We start from the raw sequence: 19361 nt of genomic DNA, 5'->3' as shown, positions 1-19361 counted from the left end.
TGAGTAATAAACAGGTACATTTTCATTAGCTGATGAGATTGAAACAATAAGCAAAGACGGAACGTTGTGTAATATATCAGCGATTTTGCAACTACTGATAAAACAGTTTCAATCATGACAACACTTGGAATAGTTTTAGCATGTTATTGAATAGGGCAATGTTAATGTATTTGGTCTTGGCCGACTAGATCTGCTACACTGCTGCTGCTGAGCAAGTATGGACTTGCTACTGCTAACAGATACACAGACACGCTGCTGTGAGCATGTAAGATACACAGCTGCTGCTGCTGCTGCTGCTAAATAGACATACATAAGTCCCGTAGCAGATCTAGGCAGGTGGAGCTGGAGGAGGTGGAGGGTTTCAGAGGCTCTGATAGGGCGATGCAGGACTAGTTACAACAAACACTGGACCAGACTATTTAAACTTTGAGCAAGCAATCTCATTGGCTGCAGATTGGCTGCAGGATCAGCAGACGCCAATCAGCTTGCATGCCATGTGGTAATTATGTGATATGTGAGTGCTAGTAGATTGCATGTTAAGGACCTATCAGCCTGTGTCGAGTTTCATAACTGAACTAAATATATATGCATAACTGTGAGATTATTTAACAATAAATACTAACAACAAATTGTCTTTCCCATATATACTCATTCTTTGACCACACTGTAGAAAAACTATATGATCAATAAGTCATGGCAATATGTTTTTCCATTACTTTAACTCATCATAATAAACCATTTCAACTTAATTTTTTTAATTATACATAATTCAACAGTTTAATATAATGCAAGTAGAAATGACTTGCACAGCCAATATGATTTTGATTATTAAAAACTTCAGGTGAAATGTTCAGTTGCTACCTTAACTTTTTTAAGTTGAAGTTGGCGGAGATTTTTCCACAGTGCAGAAATATATAATATATATAAACCGAAACATCTGATTTAAATCTGATCTCAAACCCAACTGCAAACCGAACATTGAAGTGAATCAAATCAAGATGAATTACCCGGCCGCCTCCAGGCTGGTGCTTCAGGTTGTCGGTGGAGCCGACTTTTGGCCGCACGTTCTTCAGATCAGGGAGCGGGGCAGCGGCGGACAGCGATGTAGGAGAACGGTTCTTCGGGGATTTAGGGGTCGAGCGAATCACTGCGACCTTCTTGATTTCATTTCCTGTGCTTGGAGGCTTGCCACCCGCAGCTTTACTGGCAGGGGATTTGGAAGTGCCAGGGCTGTTGTGCCCACTGGTCTCCGGGGTCTTTGGAGAGTCTGGGAAACAGTATAGTGTTACGATAATGATGACAATTAGTTCATAATGAAGAACAATATACAGTAGTGGCCAAAAGTGATATCTGACCAAGGCAAAATGGCTTCTTCGTACTTTATTCAACTAAATATTCATTTAAAAAAATGTTGTTCATGACGCAATGAAACATACCGTATTGTGCGGAAGTCATTTTTGGCAAAGTAATCTCATTATTCCCAGCCTACAATTCAATAAATCACCGTGCGGCAAGTATTAGCTATATTATTAGATGTTGTTTTGTCGGTTTTAGTGTAAACAACCAAATGGAAGAAGCTGTCCTCTGCAACCAAGGAGAATATTATTGAATATTCAATCGCTTGGTCAGTCGCTTTTGGATATTGCTGATGTTTAGGATGTGAATTGTCACAATGTCCACAGAATTATTTCAAAGCACATTGAGGCCATTGCCATGCAGAATGTAACATGCTGTGGCTGGTCAAGGAAGACTAGTGAGCATTTTTGCAGGAGGATTAAAATCTGGATGAGACCTGCAACCTAGCTATAAGAGGCTGGATTGAGAGGTTGTGCAGCAGGAAAGAAAATATTGATTAGTTTTATCTACTGAAAAAAACACCTTGCATTTGCCTAAGAACATAAGGAAGATTGGAGCATGTTCTGCAGTCCGACAAGTCAAAACTTGACAACCTAGCATGGGATGGTGTCAGTATGTCCGTAGGAGACGACTGGAGTGTTTTAATACCAAATGTATGCGTGACGCCATTAAGCACAGCGGGGGAAACATAATGGCATTGGGGACGCATCTCTGCTATTTACGGGAGGATCTGTTTTGAGATCAAATGTGTATTTTCCAATATGATAACGATCCCAAACACATGTGTGTATGAAAACAAAGTGTATGAAACAAAGGTGTACGCAATGAAAGTGTTCATGCTCAGCATTTTGAAGTCTTCAAGTGGCCTCCTCAGTCCCCTGACCTTAAAAGCCACTGAAACCCTTGTATAACCTGAATTGTGATAAGTCATGCAGGTCTTTCGATGAAGCTCAACTTTGGGAAGACACATGACACATGTGCAAAGTTTAGTGAGTATATGCTGTAATCAAAAACAAGGGAGAACCAACAAAATATGTATAACATTGTAGTCAATGTATGCTTTATTTCCTGAGCTTTTGATTTCTATGCCTTTTTTTGCATAATACAATAAAACCCATATTTATGCTGAAGTTTGCCTTACTTGCCAAATAATTTAGTCATTTTGATAGATACCTTAATCAAGTTTAGGCTATTCTTCCCAATATAACATACTCTCCATAAATTTTAAAGTGTCGTTAAAAGCTAATATCCCCTCTGGACATCACGTTTGGCCACTACTGTATATGACACATTTATGTCTAAAAACTTCTTTGTAAAATAAATCTTACTTACCTTTTCCATTTTTGGCAACTGCAGTCATGGCAGGAATCTTTGTACCTGCAGCATGAGGTCTACTGCTACTCGGAGCCTAGAAAGAAAGTAAGAAAGAGAAACACATTAATAATTATATTCCATGAAATGATGGATAACAAAACAACTGCAAATGTCTGTACATGTCTCTGGTGTGACCCTTTTATGTCCCGCTTTTATATAATTAAAAATAACAGATTCATTTTTTTTCTTTGTTTAGTTTTATCGTTTAATGACTCATTTTTAATTTGTTCAAATATCTGAAAAATATTCATCAGACTCATTTCAAATATTTTTTAAATTGTGGACACAAATGCTATGTAAGATTAGCATTAATGAGACATTTGAAAAGCTTTCCATTTTTGTTCCAAAAATGTTTCAAATGTAACCACATAAAGATGTGTTGGAAATGACATTATGGTTCAGAAAATGACAGAAATAACAAAATTCTCCAGTGATACATGTATGCCCATTGTTAGTAGACAAATAAAAGGAACTACTCAGAGGCCAGAGAGCCAAACCCAAGCACTCATAAATAGGCCTTATGACATGTTTGCCTGCTCAAACATAGAGTTTGAAAGCACTTTCAATAATTATGGACCCATACACAGGAAGCACAAAAACTTTGCAGCAGCTGAAGTTTGAGATTAAGTCTAAACCCATGCTGACTATTTTCAGTTGCCTTTCCAGGTGTCAGTGCTAATGAAAATGAACACCAACGATAGAATATTTGTGTGAATGAGATGCTTGTCAGTTAGCAAGAGGAGAGATGCAGATACTGTTAATCACAGCAGACAGTGGGCGCAAGCTTATCTCCACAGAAGCGGCAGGACACCGGCAGCTGTACTCACTCTGGGCCCAGCACTGGTGGCAGGTACTGAGGGAGATCTACTAGAGGAGGCCAAGGACTTTTTTGGGAGGGAGGAAGGTGTTTTACGGGAGGAGGGTCTGACTTTGGTCTTTATATAGAGAGCAAAACAGTAGTGATGGATGAAAACTCCATGGTGTACAAATTAGCAAAATAAAATGCAAGAAAATTAAAGTGGAAGAGAGCAAAAGAATAATGCAATATAGCTATTAGCACTCACCCTCTTCTCAGCATCACCATTGGTCTTGGACTGAGCTGTAAAGAACCAAAAATGCACCAATGTGAATACAATCAATATATCAATTTGAAAAGTGAAAAAACGGGACTCCACATGTGTTGTTAAACCTAGTGACCTGCCTCAGTGTCAATTCTAACCATTACTGAACCTCACAAGAGACTAATTTGGAACACTGGAGACGTGACACACAATGGATTTTGACGATTTAAATGGCGCTAAATATTTGTATGAATTATTTTAAGTACTAAATAGTTTCGGTTTATAGTCAACATTTCTCTCACCTGGTCTGGCGTCTTGGATTTATCACTGAGTTCATCGTAGTGTATTCTGAGATTGCCTTTTTCGTAAAGGGTATATGTGATGCTACTTCAAAATCTGAAGGCATTATAAGATAAGAATGCACATCTTAAATGCTATCTTAAAATGATTTCTTAATCTTAATCGTATGCTTTCTTAAAACGCTGCCCCAGTACACTCTTAAAAAAAAGGCTCTTAATTGACATCTAGGGTTCCATGCAGAAACTTTTAAATCTTAACATAGCCCAAAAGTTTTCTGACAGTGGAAAAGGGTTATTTTTATTTGTGCTATAGAATTTGCTGTGAAAACCTCTTTATTTCCAAGAGTTAGGCAGCTAACTAGGTTGCAACTATATGTGGAAATGCCTTTGTTAAACTGACTACAGTTTGCTAAATGTATTGCTAATGTTTTTCAATTGAGAATTTCAACAAGACTTTGTATAAGTTATGCTCTAAAGAAGCATTTGAGAAAGGTAAGGCTGTAAATAAAAGTGAGGGGATCTGTTAAAGCAGTGCTGCACCAGATGATGGTGATGTGAACACATGCAAACACACTCATGCACACAGACATGCCAGACTGAAACACGGCCAGCAAACATGGATTTCGTCAGTCAGCGCAAAACAGGCTGCAAGACCACCAGAGGAAACAAAAGAATGACAGAGCGAGGCCGAGTGCCCAAAAAAGGACGACGTGTAGCAAACAATTGCAGGACAACAGAGCGTTCTCCTCAGCGCGCCGCTTATTTTGAAGGATGTTCGTTATAGACAGAAAGTGGTGCATAGCTTAGCGGCTCTGTAAAACATAGGTGGAGGAAAACCAAGGAAGAGACACTGCACTGGGATTCTGTGAGCTCAACAGCACAGACCTTTAAACTGAGCCACCGGCACCAGGGATTTTCTTGCCGGGGAGCTGTGGACAGCTTTTGGAGAGCCACTTGTGCTAGTAGGAGGATGAGTCTCTGCATCTTCAGCAGCGGCTCTAACCCCTGATAACGTGGCATCAACTTTCTCCTCCACTGAGATCATTGTGTCCATGTGTTCATGAGGTAAAGTGCTTGTAAAACTATGTTCTTTGGTTTCAGGAGGTCCATATACAGATTCAGCGAGAGTTGTCTGAGCCCTGCTGGCCCATGCTGGAAGCTTTTTTTCTTCAGCGTGGCTCTCATTGTCGTAAAAGGACAGTTCTTCCTCTTCCTGAAGGGTCTCACTGTAAGCAGCCCTGGCTTCTACGATCCTCTCCCCGACGGATGTCAGGTCCTCCAGGGCGGCACTGCGAACCAGGAAAGTCGCAGGAGGCTCGTTCTCCAGAGAAAGGCTCCTGGTGCGGTCTGGACTGACAGATGTCCGCCGATGATGGGAATGGACTGGTTGTTCAGCCCAGCTGCTTCTGATGAGGTCTTCGTCCTGCTCTTGTATTCTCTGGTGGTCAACACAGCTCCAGTCCGAGTGTTGATCATAACCATCAGATGAAAACCCAGCTGCTAAAGCTGGAAACAAAGCCGCGTTTGCCTTATACTTGCACTAATAATAATGCATGTCCCAGTCACCATGGACACAGACTGGTCAGATGTTTTATAGAAAGCAATGACAACTTCTCCATTACTTTTCCTTCTCTAAAAAAACACAAGGTGTTCCAAGAAAACTGTCACATGTTAAGGAGGGAATAAAAACCCGTAGAGGCAAGATAACGAGCAAACATATCAAACTGGTTTGCTGGCCTTTGCTAACATACAAAACAAACAGTGATGAAACCAGACTTCACACTGAACACAGAAATATGAGCCGATAGGTACAATTGAAGAGCATGATTGCTTGCAAAATGTTTTTTTATAAAACTGGACAGAGGTGAAGCATGTCATTTCTGGGCCACTACCCTTGTGGAAGTACACTTGAGCATACTTTGAAAAATTAAATACTTCAATTTCAACTTCCTTTTGTATTGTCATTGCATATATTATAATTTCCCGGTTTCACAGACAAGGCTTAAGCCTAGTCCCAGACTAAAATCCATGTTTGAGCCGTTTTAACTGAAAGCAACTTGCACTGACAGATCTGAATGAATTCGTCAATGCCATTGTTTTGTCTCAAGATGCACACCAGTAATGCTTTTTTCTAAGGCATGTTTACATTTATTGAACTAAGGCCTAATCCTGCCTTAATCTAACCAGAACTAAGTGTGTATAAATGTACACATTTATTTGTAATTAAATGAAAATGTATTATAGTTTAAATTGATAATAAAACCAATTATCTTAAGAGTGCTTTTTTGACTTAAGTGAGAATTAAGTCAATCTTTATGTGATTTCATAATTACTTCTGTTATCTTTGAAATATGGTTAAAGTGTCCTGCCGAATGTACTGACAAGCATTTATGGTAAACTGAAAAAACATTTTTTAAGTTATTTCTCATGCATTTAAATATATGTGTAATTACACATCTGTAATGATTCAGTTGCAATTTATAACATTTAAAATACAATAACTTTAAACATAATATCAAATATCAAACTACAGTTCAATTTATAATAAAGTACTTTACATATTTTTTAGCATGTGAATCAAGACAGTCAAATGTTTAAAGCACAACAAAAGATGATTAAAACATAAATGTACTTTAAAGTAACACTTTTAAATTGACATTATTACAAAATGCACATTTTATTCCTTATTAAAATATTTGCAAGTTGATTTTTTTTAAATTATACTAATAAGATTTAAAGTACACTACAAGTGTACATTCAAGTGCATTTCCTTTTCACAAGGGTAGCAAAACAAAATCGATATAAACGAATTCAGCTTCCCGAACACTCCACCCTTCTGCCATTGGTTGAGCAAATGTTGATGAACAGTGACAGTGTTTGCACATGTGTGTGTCTGCTCTTTAGAAGTACCTAGTTGCTCCTGATTATTCAAATAAAATAAAATGGACACATCTGTGTATTCACGAAAACCAAATAACCAGTACAAGAAAATGATCAGTGAGGTGGAGTACTACCAAAACATGACAGAAAAACAGACTGTAATATTGAAAAATATATTTTTTATAAAAAAATCAAATAAAAAAAATCTACTAGATCATGGTTAATGTAGCATAATGGCAATTCTACAAAGCATGACACTAATGTGGTACAATCTGAGAATAAATTGTGTAAGAGTAAAAATAGTGTTTTACCTGTGGGCGCCGTTCCTCCAGCTTAATAATGGTCAGGGTACGCAGCAAACAGAGAGAAAAACATAAAAGACAAAAATTAGAGAATTGTACAGCATAATATCTGGCAATTTCAGCTGCAGGGATGAATGAATGAATGAGGTGTTTATATAGCACATTTCCTACACCCAAAGCGCTTTACAATCATATTGTAATCATGTGTTTCTCCTCAACCACCACCAGTGTGCAGCATCCGCCTGGACCACTGCTCACCACACACCAGCTATAGGTGGAGAGGAGAGAGAGTGATCGAGCCAATTCAGTGGATGGGGACTGATAAGGGCCAATGGACACCGGGGTAACACCCCTACTCGTTTACGAGAAGTGCCATGGGATTTTTAGGCCCTGTTTTCACCTGGTATTATGATGCGTTTTGGTCTTTCGGATCACAAGTAGACGAGGGAGACACATACCCGCTTACACCTGGTGTTTTAATCCATCTCTTTTGTTTACTTTCAACCACTTCTGTCCTGATGTCTTCGAGGGGAGGGTCTATGGTCGGGTAAATGTGTGGATTTTTTCAGATCTTTTAATCTAATGGTCAAATAAGCTCTTTAATTTACATATAAACGTGCCTGAGGACAACTGTAAAACATAGGAAGAACAGTAGCTTTTGTTTCTGCGTGATAGAAATCAAAATGGAGAGAGAGTTTTTCATCTTCAAACCAAACTTGGGTCTCCAGCCGACAAAGTTTAAATGCCGTCTGGCTAGAGCTCTTCCCATAATGTTTACGCATTAGGTCAGTGGATGGTCTTTTGTGGCTGCTCGAACACATTTGATCACATGAGAGTTTACTCTACAAAAGCAATCTGGTTGAATGCGTTTTAACTACCTCTGGAAGTGTTCAAAAGTGGACAAGCTTAAAGGTGCTCTAAGCGATGTCACGCATTTTTTAGGCCAAACATTTTTTGTCACATAGAGCAAATATCTCCTCACCATCCGCTGTCTGTCTGTCTCCTGAACACACTCTAAAAAAACGCGGTCTCTGTAGACACCCTGACCCCAGGCTCCACAAACAGCAACAAAAACAAACTGGGCTAACCCGCACCACGAAACATAACAAACAGTGTTCCAGCCAATAACCGACAAGAAGGATTTGGGGGTGGGGTTTGGGGGGTTAGTGCGCAGATGAAGAGGAGGGAGGGTCTAGCTAGCCTCCGTTTTGTTTGACAATAGTTCGAACGTCAACAAGAAGTGACGTCACCCAGGATCGCTTAGAGAACCTTTAAAACGTTTCATACCCAGTTTAGACCTGTATTTAGAGTCGTCCACTTGTGATCCGATCAACCAAAATGCATGTTAATACCAGGTGTAAACAGGGCCTTAATGACCACAGAGTCAGGAACTCGATTTAACGTCTCAATAGGCAAACACTATTACCTAGCATGAAATCACACCATCAAATGATACAAATTAAACACAAAAGCAACAAATACTTGCAATTTAAAGCATTGTGACCTGTGAAAAAAAAGAGCTTTGGCTAAAATCCTATTTGGCACAAGGCATTCATTCCAGACTTGGCAAAACATCACACCTAGCGTGTCAAAGACAGCTGAGCGGAGGTCTCTGTGACTAATCACATGGGAAATAAACTGAAAACAGGGCTGGAGTCTCCCTTGAGTTTATTTTGATTTAAAAGCCTGAAACCTCTCAGCATGCCCCTGCAGTTATCAAAATTAATATGTGTGTCCTCACTGACATACATATTATCTCACACTTCAAAAATCACCCCATTTTAAACGCAACATAAAAAGGATTTTCAAAGCAAGAAAAGGCGAGAGGTCCTGTTATCAGTATGCCAAATTCAAACAGAAGCCAAATGCAAACCAGCCAGCTTAAAATATGACAAAACACTAGAAAATTAGAAACATTAGGTTGCAAGGCATAAAAGCATCCACAAAAATGAAGGCACAAAAGGGCATTCGGGCAAAGCATTTCAATCAATAGAGGCGGCCGTGTTTGGAGCAGAAGGTCCAGATACCGCTCGCCACTTCCACAACAGGCTGGGGCTGATCTTCATTCTCTTCTGCTCTTGAGTCCTGCGGGCCCTCTATAAAACATCATTTCAACAGCTTTACACACCAAGCTACCAAAGGAAGTCCAGGTTTTCATGTGAAAGTGGAGCAGCTGTTAACATCACAAAAGCAAGCCAGAAATGAAAGGTTTAGCTCCACAGCTCAGCTACAGTGAGACTTTAATTGAGCTCTGAAGTGCTTTGCTGAAAGCAAACAACTGGATGATTAACATGAACACTATGACACAACATACATTATAAAGGAAAAAGAAGGTAATAGGGTTTTGACATTTTTACTGCATTCCAAATCAGAGGCTGCATCCTTTAAAGGCCGAATACATGACAGCGGCGCAACAAAGGCTGTCCCAATTCAAAGGCTCCTTCAAATACGGCCTTCTTCTTTCCCTGGGCCGAAAAGGATAGAACGAGTGGATACTTTACAGCCTAGCCTATCCCAAGATTCATTGCGCGCTGGTGACGAGATGTTTAAATAAAAGATTTGTTTTTTAACTTACTCAAATATCTATAGATGCAAGTGTTTAAAAAAAACATATTAAAGCGGTTCAAATGTTGACATACTGTATCTTACCAAGATGCGATTTTAAAGATAACTTATAGGGCCCTATTTTAACGATCTGAAACGCAATTATGAAATGTGAAACGCAAGTAACTTTGTGGCCGGATCCCGGCTATTATACCGGCGGGATAAAGGACTAAAATGGGTTGTCTGAAGTAGCTTCATTATTCATAGGTGTGGTTTGGGCGTAACGTGAAATAAACCAATCAGAGCGTCCTCTCACATTTCCTTTAAGAGCAGGCGCGCTTGTTCCATGGCGGATTGCTATTATAACGGCGGGTTTACCAGCGCACGCCAGGAGCGATTCACAGCCGAGGAGACCGACGTTCTCGTCAGCGCCATAAAAGACAGAGAAGTGACAATGTATGGGGATGGGAGAAACCCACCCAAATAAGCTTCGGTTAAACAGGCGTATAATAATTTGGGTAAATGTGTAATCTTGATTTATGCCTATTTTTTCACATCTTCACGGACACAACAATGATTTCCCTCGTGTGGTAATATGTTTCCTTGAAATAATGTATGATTTGCAAAAATGAAAACTGCTGCGTCTGTGTAGATGAGAGAAGCAAAGTGTATGCGCGTTGTTCACACGCTACATAATGGCCAAGCATGCGCCCATAAAATAGCATATGACTATCGCGCAACGCTCCACTCTCTTTAGACTAGGTTTTTCCTGGTCAGTGGCGGAATTGTTTTCTCAAACTGCAAAATAGCAGCAGGGAACTTTTGTGCCGGAACACGCCTCCTCTTTTCGCTGAACCGTTCATTCACTAATTTACCGACGTGCGCCTGTGGAGGGAAAATAATAGATTTTGTGGAATGATACATGCGTCGGTGTACAAAGTAAATTGCGCTGGGTGCAAGATAGGGCCCATACTCTTTATTATGTACATAAATTGACCAAAGTAAACTATTTAGACAGGTTGTGAACCTAGTTTTGTTTTCAGACAGTTGAATATCACTTTCAAAAAAGTGCAGTACAAACATTGCTGCCAATCATCAATCTCAGCTGTCACAGTTTCTACTAACTAGGTGCCGAGAGCAATCCCCCGTAGGCTAGAGCATCCCCTTTAACAACGCTCGTTCGTGAACTTCGAAGAATGCAGCTTCTGTATATTTAACAAGGCAAAGTTAGTAAGAGGCATTTCATTACATCAATTAAAGAAAATAAATAAAAAACTGAGAGAGAAAAGGGGGACAGACATTTCAAAGCATCTTTATTAGAAGTGCGCAATGCATACCACATTGCTTCTCCTCAGAAGAGGAGGTTCCTCCAGCCTTACTGAGCTCAACATCCACATGTTCCTCTGAAAACTCCTCTGTGAGAGAATTTCGGTTAAAAAACACAAATAACATTAGTTGTTTGGGACAATCTATAATTATAAAGACATGTTTAACATCTATATACTATATATAGCAAAGAATAATTCAGTTCTTCAAACGTAAGAAATTTAAGTCAAACATCACACATCCTGGAGCAATCAGTCACACTGTACCGTGACCTCGGTGCAACCTTAACATATTTCCCTAGATGCAACTGGATCCCTGAACTTAGCTAAGAGAATTCATTCAACAATGTTTGTTGTAGGACACAAGTTAAAAAGACACACTCATTTTACAGTCAAATCAAATTTAAGGACAGAAACAGATGGCAGCTGAATGTACTGGCAAACCATAAAAGCAACAACCGGGAGTGTTGGAAAGTAACCGCTTTATTGAACTAACAAGAAACGGACATTGTGCAAAAGATCTAAAAGGAATTTAGTCAATATTTTACATCGTTTTTAAAAACTTTGGCACTCAAACGGTATAAATGCTAAATCTTTGAAGAGAGATGTAGAGTGCATTAGACACTGAGGCACATGCACTTCCTCAACACTCAGCTTTACTGAACTTTACTGTTTGAATCCATTGTGTTTTTGTTCTTCTAATCATACTATTATTAAAAAAAAATCCAGTATATAATATGCATATACCATATTGGGACAAGACTGGTGAAAACATTGGTTTGAGCATTCATGACATTCAGAAACATGACAATTTCCTATTTTATTAACCATGCATTTATTTTAAATAAATGTGTAACACTATGAATTTTACAGTATGTGTACTTACAGTGTACTTACCTAAGAAAGTACTTAGGAATAAAATGTACCAAGTTATTGCCCAGTTAGAGTAACTTTTATTACTATTACATTATATTATATTATACTATTTAGTAGCTATTATATTACTATAATAAGTACATTTACATGCAGAACTGGACTGTAAAATAAAGTGCTACTGAAGTTAAGTTATTTGTAAATAACATTGTCATGCTATGTGTGAACAAAACATTAGATTATCATTATAAGCACGTATGAGGTCAGTGCACAGATGAAAAAAGTTTGGTTTGGGCCAGTCATCAGTTCTGACGTGGTTAATCCACGCTGTTTAGATTAAGGTTAAGGTTCAAATGAGTTTTTGTGTTCCGCTGTGCAGTTTTTTGTAATGTAAACATGCACTAGATGGACATCTTTGAGCATTCCACTGAGTCTCGCTGTTTTTTTCAGCATCTCGCGCATGAGCAGCGTGTTTATGCGTCTCGAGACTCTCTCTTCTTTTCCATTCATCAGTGCTGTGGCGCTACAGAGGATACTATTGTGCGGCACCTTGTGCTTTCAAATGCAAAAATGTGTTGCTCTGCCCCAAACGCCTGTTACTCAGAAGTCTAAAAATGTTATCAAATAGTGAAACTGAAGCACTTCTCTTCCAGGCAGATGAGAATGGCTCAGCATTTAAAGATAATTTCTGATGATTGACATCACAGTGTATCAATATTTCGGTGCTGATGTGTAAATGGTATCTTAACAGTAAAACGTTTTTGCCTGTGTGTACAGTAGATATGATGTATTAAGCAGAAACGGCAATTCAGTTTTACGAGTGTGTTTCACAGGCTACGTTCACACTGTCAGCCGCATTTACTTACAGGTGCGAGTCTCGAAATGTCCCGTTCACACAGTAAATTACAGTATTGTCTCGAATACTGTCTGCATGAACATGCAACAAGAGTCAAGCCCGTATTCTCTTACCAGTAAGCATAACGACAGTGACCAAAGTAATAACAAAGATGGCGACATTCATAAAACTGAGAAGTCTTATCACTTTAAATAATCAAACTGTGTGTGAACGTGACCGTATTAAGGACTCAAATACTGGGCCGACAACTGTATTGTGCTGCTGTGTGGCCACATGTGTGAAAGTGGCTAATGTTTAATACTGTGCTTCTACAGTCACTAATGTACTAGTTGTACTATCTATAACATACTCACTCTGTGCTGTGCCATTGCAGTATGTGCCATTTATTTGTGGGAGATTCTCTGAGTAATGTTTCCTCCTTGAGTGGGCCATTACAGGAAGAGTAAACGGGGAGAAAGTGTGCACTAGCGAAGGCTGTAAACTAGGGAAATATAAGCTACGCACTAAAGAATGCAGGGGGTCGCAGAGGAAAAAAAGAGAGAGTGTTATGGTCCCATTTAGGGTTTGTGAATACATACAATACAACAGAAGACTCTGCTGCAAGCTGGCACCTTTACAAAAGACTGTCAGTCAATACAACGACTGTGTTTGTCCTTCCCCTCCTTACACATGCTTGGAGTTCAATGATTGGCAGTGGCTTTAAACAAGCAACTACATTTAGAAAAAAAAGAGAGAAGATCTTCCCAGGGCTATCAGGCAGCATCATTTATTTAAAGTGTTGGTTCACCCAAAAATTCTGTCATCATTTAGTCATCCTCATGTCATTCCAAACCCATATAGACTTTCATTCATCTTCGGGAACACAAATTAAGATATTTTGAATGAAATCTGAACGATTTCTGTCCCTCCAGTAAAAAGTCTATTCTACGCTTCAAAATGTTCATAACGAGATTGTAAAAGAAATCCATATGGATTGAATGGACTTCAACATGATTGATTTATAAGATAAACACATATATTCACATATCAACATTGATAATTTGGTCACGGATGCTTAAGCATGGTTACTTGACGCGTGACAATGTTTAATCTTGCATGTTTCGCCAGCACATTTGAGCACGAGAAACCAACGAGGTTTGTTCTTGCACATCAAACAAGTACAGTTTCCGTTTACCATATTTGAGTGCTCTATATATGTTTGCCGATCAATATTTATATGTTAATAAAAGCCTCAATTAATCTGTTCATCAAAGCAATCGAGTCTCTTTAGAAGACTTAAGATTAAACTGCTCGATTCATATTGATATTTATTTGATATATGAACCGTCAGAGTTTTGGGTGAATAGACTTTCAATGGAGCGACAGAAATTCTCAGATTTCATTAAAGGTACACTGTGTAGTTTTTTAATTATTTTATTAGCTAAAATCAATGTCTTTATTCATAAATATGTCCTCATTGGTGTAGAATTACCTCTGCCAATGATCTGACTTATCCTCGTAAGCAAAGAATTTCTTATCTCTATTTACATGGGACAGGTAAGTCCATAGAGGCTTCCATGTCGTTCCGCCATCTTGAAAAACTATAATAGCAGAGAGGGACAAAAAGCACTAGCAACTTCAACGCGTTTCCACAACGCGTTTTCGTTCAGAGCCAGCGTCACGTGACTGAAACGGACAAGGAGATCAGTGAGAAGCGCTTGTCACTGCCCCGGCAAATTTAAAAGACTGCACTGCACGGTACTTCATACTTATGCCGAGCCACAGGAGAAGGAATCCTCGTCGCCAAAAAAAGCTAAAAAATGTATTTAAAAGGAAACGTGACCGGCAAATAAAAAAAACGAGGGTAAATATGGGGATAGCTTTTCCCAGGTGGAAAGAGGTAATGAAGGAGAAAGACTTTGAAACGGACACTGAAGTTGCCTGCTTTCTTCTCGACAGGTAAGTCAATGTTACGGTCTAAATTACAAGCTTTTTTTCATTGCTTGGTTGTGTAATTCATTATATATGCAGCATAACAGTAGAACATGTATAGTTAAACCCTATGAAGTGCTTTTGGAAGACGTTGTCATAGCTTCTTGGTACATAACGGCTACCGTAGTTGCAACACGCATTTGAAAAAGCGAGGCGCTAGAGAGCACTATTCGTTTGAATGCAAAACACAATTTCACCGCTAGATGGGAGAAATTCCTACACAGTGTACCTTTAAAAACATCTTCATTTGTTTCAAAATAAAACGAAAGTCTTATGGGTTTGGTTGGAACGACATGAGAGCGAGTACCTCATGACATTATAGCTTTATGAATCTAGAATCTAGCTGACTAGTTCAGATTACACTATACGCTAGAACGACTGAGGCAATCACATTGAAGTACGCCAGCTGTGCAAGGTTTCATTGGTTTAATTCAGTTACTGACTGTTTGTACTTTTGGTAGAAAAGTGAATGAGGGGGTTTCAAACTTGCTCAGCATCCATCGATTGAGTCTTTACATGCCTTCATTTATACACTGTCTCCTTACATAGTCTGTAACCCAACTGAGAACCAATTTCATTACTGTGTGCTTTTCAAAAAGCCTCAATGGTCTGTAAACAAAAAACACAAAACCACACACACACATGCAGAAGAAAGCAGGTTGTGTGAAGGCGTTGAATTAGTACCAGCGAGCGTCCTGAGAAGAGTGTGACCCACATGCACGGATTACAGAACGACGCAGCTGCAAAGCCTGGATTGAGGGCCCAGTCAAGCATAGCCTTGTGGTTTATGTAAAGGAATTAATACACAAGGCTGTATCAAAGAGTTGCAGCCAATGCGGCCACATTCATAATCTGAAACAACACTAAATATGTGTTAAGATCATACGCCCTTCAATGCCTTTTGATCGTTTAATCTCCCTCATTTGATACGTTTATTTGCTCATGACAGGAAGAAAACACGTTAGCGGTCATGCTAATTGTTATTCGGTGGGATAACACATCAGCAAGCATGCAGTATCACAGTGAATTCATGTGCTAATAATGAAATCATTAATATAATCTCATTATTTAGTAGGAACGTGCAAATCTTTCTCTGGTGTATTATACAGAACCATACTGCCAATAAATATTTCATTATGTCTGTCATAACATTTGCCCTTGTAATATTTAATAGTGTGCACTACATATTAATATATATATTATTTATGAATTATAGAATTATATCTTCATCCTTATTGGCTGTGGAGGAAATAAAGTCTTATACAGTCTAAAAACAAATATTTAGGCTCAACAAAACAATAAGTGTGTACTTTTTGAGTTATGATAACGTCTAATAAAATTATGTTCAAACTACAAACTACAGTAGACAACATTTGAAGTGGATCAAAAAAGTTCATCAAAGTTGTCCTAAGACAAGAACAGGTATTGTTCAAAATGCATGTATAACTTTGATGAAAGGTTTTGATCCACTTCAAATGTTGACTACTGTACATTGAGTGTAAATTTGCAGCATAAACTATTTTTTGAAGCTGGTTACTCAAGAAACTAAGACGTTCCAACTAATTTCAGCACAATCGAGTGGTGGTTCTCAAACCAATTATTCTTATCTATTTCAAATCAGAATAACAGCAAATGTATGCTAAATATTATTTGTCACAGGCATTAGTGCAGTCATTGCTCATAAGGCCAGTGTAACATTAACTCTTTTAAATGTCAAACATAACGGCATTAAACACTAACAGGCCTTTCTTTTTACTAAAAAACACATAAAATAAATAACACTCAACTTCAACATTAATTATCCTTCTCAATTCCTATGCAAAGCATGCTGGGAACTAGAAATGCCCAATTCTCAACGTTATCAAGACAATTTCATTAAGTTAATATTTCTTTTAAAAAAAGAACAGAAATTTCAGTTTAAAGCGGTTAATAAACAGAACTGCATGCGTCTTGCGGAAGAACATTGTAGCCGGAGCTTCTTCTCTCTGTTTATGACGAGTCTCGCAGGTACTGGGCTACTCCACAGCGGTACGACCCAAACCAGTCTAAAATAGTCCCAATATAAACACTTACTATAGGTGAACCATAGTGATAAAACGCGGTTTGGAAAATGGATTCATGATGTACTCACTCATTATATCTTTTTTTTACATTTTGAACACAAAAAAAGTTACAGTCTGCATCTTTAAATCACACACAATATAACATTGATGTAATGTAAAGTTGATTATTGTGTCAACATAACCAGGTCCCCTGAATTTCTTTTTAGACTGTAGTAGATCATATTCCACATCAGTATGTCCTTCAAGAACAATTAAACTTGTCCTTTAACTATATTTGAATGTGTCATGATAACATACACACCCTGTTCACACTGTAGAGCTTGTTTAATAGTTCTGACTAATCAGGTAATCGGTATGTATTTATTTATTTTGACTGGCTGTGACACAATGAACCTGTTTTCCCACAGAAGCAAGCTCACCTTTCATTGGACAATCCCCTGGTCTCACAAGCCCCACCGCAATTCCATTCTCCTTATGAAACTGGTTTCCATGGTGATGATCATTGATGGTCATTCCAGAAAGGGAGGTTGCCATGGTATCGCCAGAGTTGTAGTGAGCTGTGTGGCTATTGGGCGAGGAGCTCAACAAATCGTGCTGCTGGTCCATAGCAAGTCCAAATGCGGATACTGGGTGGAGTGGGAGGGTGGGGGAGAAAGGTAAGGGAGAAAGGATAGAGTAAGAAGGGTATAAAAAGCAGAAAGGGAAAAAAGAAAGAATAAGTTAGTGGTTGTACGAGAGAAAAGCAGTTAAAAAGGCTTTTTGCCAGGCACTGATTGTTTTGCTCTGATGGGTTTTCAGTGCTGACAGAAGAAGAAAAAGAAAAAAAATGGTTCAAATCCACTGAAAATCCACAATCCATTAGCAGAAAACCTCCAAAACAACTCTCAGTTCAATGAGTCAACAGTAGTGGCGTCCTCCACTAACTTTTCCAAGGACAACGTGGGTTGAATCAATAACCAATCGCCAGGATCCGTCCCTTCCGCTGGCTTCACACAGGGCTGTCACAAGCTCAGTGTAAACAGAGCCAGAGTGCCGGTGCAAACCTGGATATTTATACTGCCAAACATGCAGGACTAGCTTAAGGTTACTGCCATGTGGCTTAAAATAGTGCAGTCAAGCCAATGTGTCCCCATGCACCTCCTGTAAACCTTTCTGGAGACACTTTATTTAAACCATTGTAACGCACAACATAACATAGCGCACATGCAAAAGTTCTCATTTACCAGGTAAAAGAATCACGCCTTACATAATGACACGATGTAGTTAACAATCACATTGTGAAATGATAGAAAACACCCCTTTTTGCCACTGAAGGCAACTGTTGTTTCTACACGGGACAATCCGGCTCCAAAGCATTGAGGTGTTAAAGGTGTTAATAATTCTGTAATACTATAATCAATCACTAATACTGAAAGTCCATCTGATTTAGTGATACATGTTCAGTTAGCTACCCAGCCCAAAGAAGATTATACATGTTGAAAATTTCACAGCCGTCCTGATGCACAATTCAGCCAGCGCATTACACAGCGCCCAGCCCTGCAGACACCCTGACAGCTCATTCATTTTATTCTTTTAGTGCAACAAAGGGAAGGTAATGACTTTTCAACATGATATAATTATATACACTGCCCGGACAAAAAAAAAAGTCGCTGTTATAGTAGGCAAATAGCCTACTTAAGAGTCAATGATTAGATCATTATTGCAGAGATTGTTATGTTTTTTTAGCATGTTATATGTTTGATAACAGTTCTTCTATCCATAACTGATGTAGTGTGTAGCTTTTCATTTCTTAAACAACCATGGCTATATTCCAAGATGACAATGTCAAGATCAATCAGTCTCAAATTGTGAAAGAATGGTTAGGAGGGAACATGAAGGATCATTTTCTCACATAAATTGGCTCCTCTGAGTCCAGATCTTATGTTCATTGAAAGTCTTAGGGATGTGCTGGAGGAGACTTTACAGAGTGCTGGACTTAAAAATGTATGCACCTCTTCTGTAAAAATTCTCCTTCTTCATGCTCCCTAAGTATATTTAAAAGAGACTATATACTATATATTATATATTATAATTAAGACTACTGTATATACAGGTTCCAAAAGTCTGCGACCACTAGTCATATGTTTATGTTTTATTGTACAGTCACAGAAAAAAACTGTCATGCATTGCTTAGTTTTAATCATATGAAAAAGAGAGTTAAAAATGTTGAACAGTGATAGCAAACACATTCATTGGAGGGATGAGGAGCATTATAGTAGAGAAGAGAGAAATCAAGAAATGCGCCTATAAGGGGTTGTTTAAACTGTTGTCAAAACTGAAAACTTTTTATGCGTTTTGGCCCTTCATTACACGATGAGTTTTGGCGGCCTAAAACCATAAGCTTTTGAAATCGAGTTTCTAAGTGCAAGTGTATGAAAAAAAATTAATACCGTTATCGTCTCCATGTAAACATTGACG

The 19361-nt window shown here is 38.7% G+C and overlaps 1 protein-coding gene across 17 annotated transcripts in view; it reads right to left on the bottom strand.

Moving 5' to 3' along the window:
• The window catches only part of mapta (microtubule-associated protein tau a), a 34232-nt gene that overhangs the window by 8251 nt on the left and 6620 nt on the right, over nucleotides 1–19361 (bottom strand). For 3 of the 17 annotated variants that reach the window (XM_079594491.1, XM_079594481.1, XM_079594495.1), the window contains exons 2-8: nucleotides 17324–17530; nucleotides 13224–13373; nucleotides 7282–7302; nucleotides 3795–3829; nucleotides 3558–3665; nucleotides 2689–2764; nucleotides 1008–1267 (exon numbers count right to left, since the gene is read on the bottom strand). In XM_079594491.1, the coding sequence (XP_079450617.1) occupies nucleotides 1008–1267; nucleotides 2689–2764; nucleotides 3558–3665; nucleotides 3795–3829; nucleotides 7282–7302; nucleotides 13224–13373; nucleotides 17324–17510 (837 nt within the window). In that variant the 5' untranslated portion in view covers nucleotides 17511–17530. Of the gene's footprint in view, nucleotides 1–1007; nucleotides 1268–2688; nucleotides 2765–3557; nucleotides 3666–3794; nucleotides 3830–4975; nucleotides 5212–7281; nucleotides 7303–9299; nucleotides 9369–11153; nucleotides 11232–13223; nucleotides 13374–17323; nucleotides 17531–17828; nucleotides 17931–19361 lie in introns of those variants that run through there. The other 14 variants (XM_079594492.1, XM_079594490.1, XM_079594483.1 and 11 more) reach the window with 9 other exon arrangements.

This window comes from Phoxinus phoxinus (assembly GCF_949152265.1).
Source record: "Phoxinus phoxinus genome assembly, chromosome: 21".
NCBI classification, from domain to species: Eukaryota; Metazoa; Chordata; class Actinopteri; order Cypriniformes; family Leuciscidae; genus Phoxinus; species Phoxinus phoxinus.
Note: the sequence above shows the minus strand (reverse complement) of the source record. Positions and strands in the feature narration are given on the sequence as shown.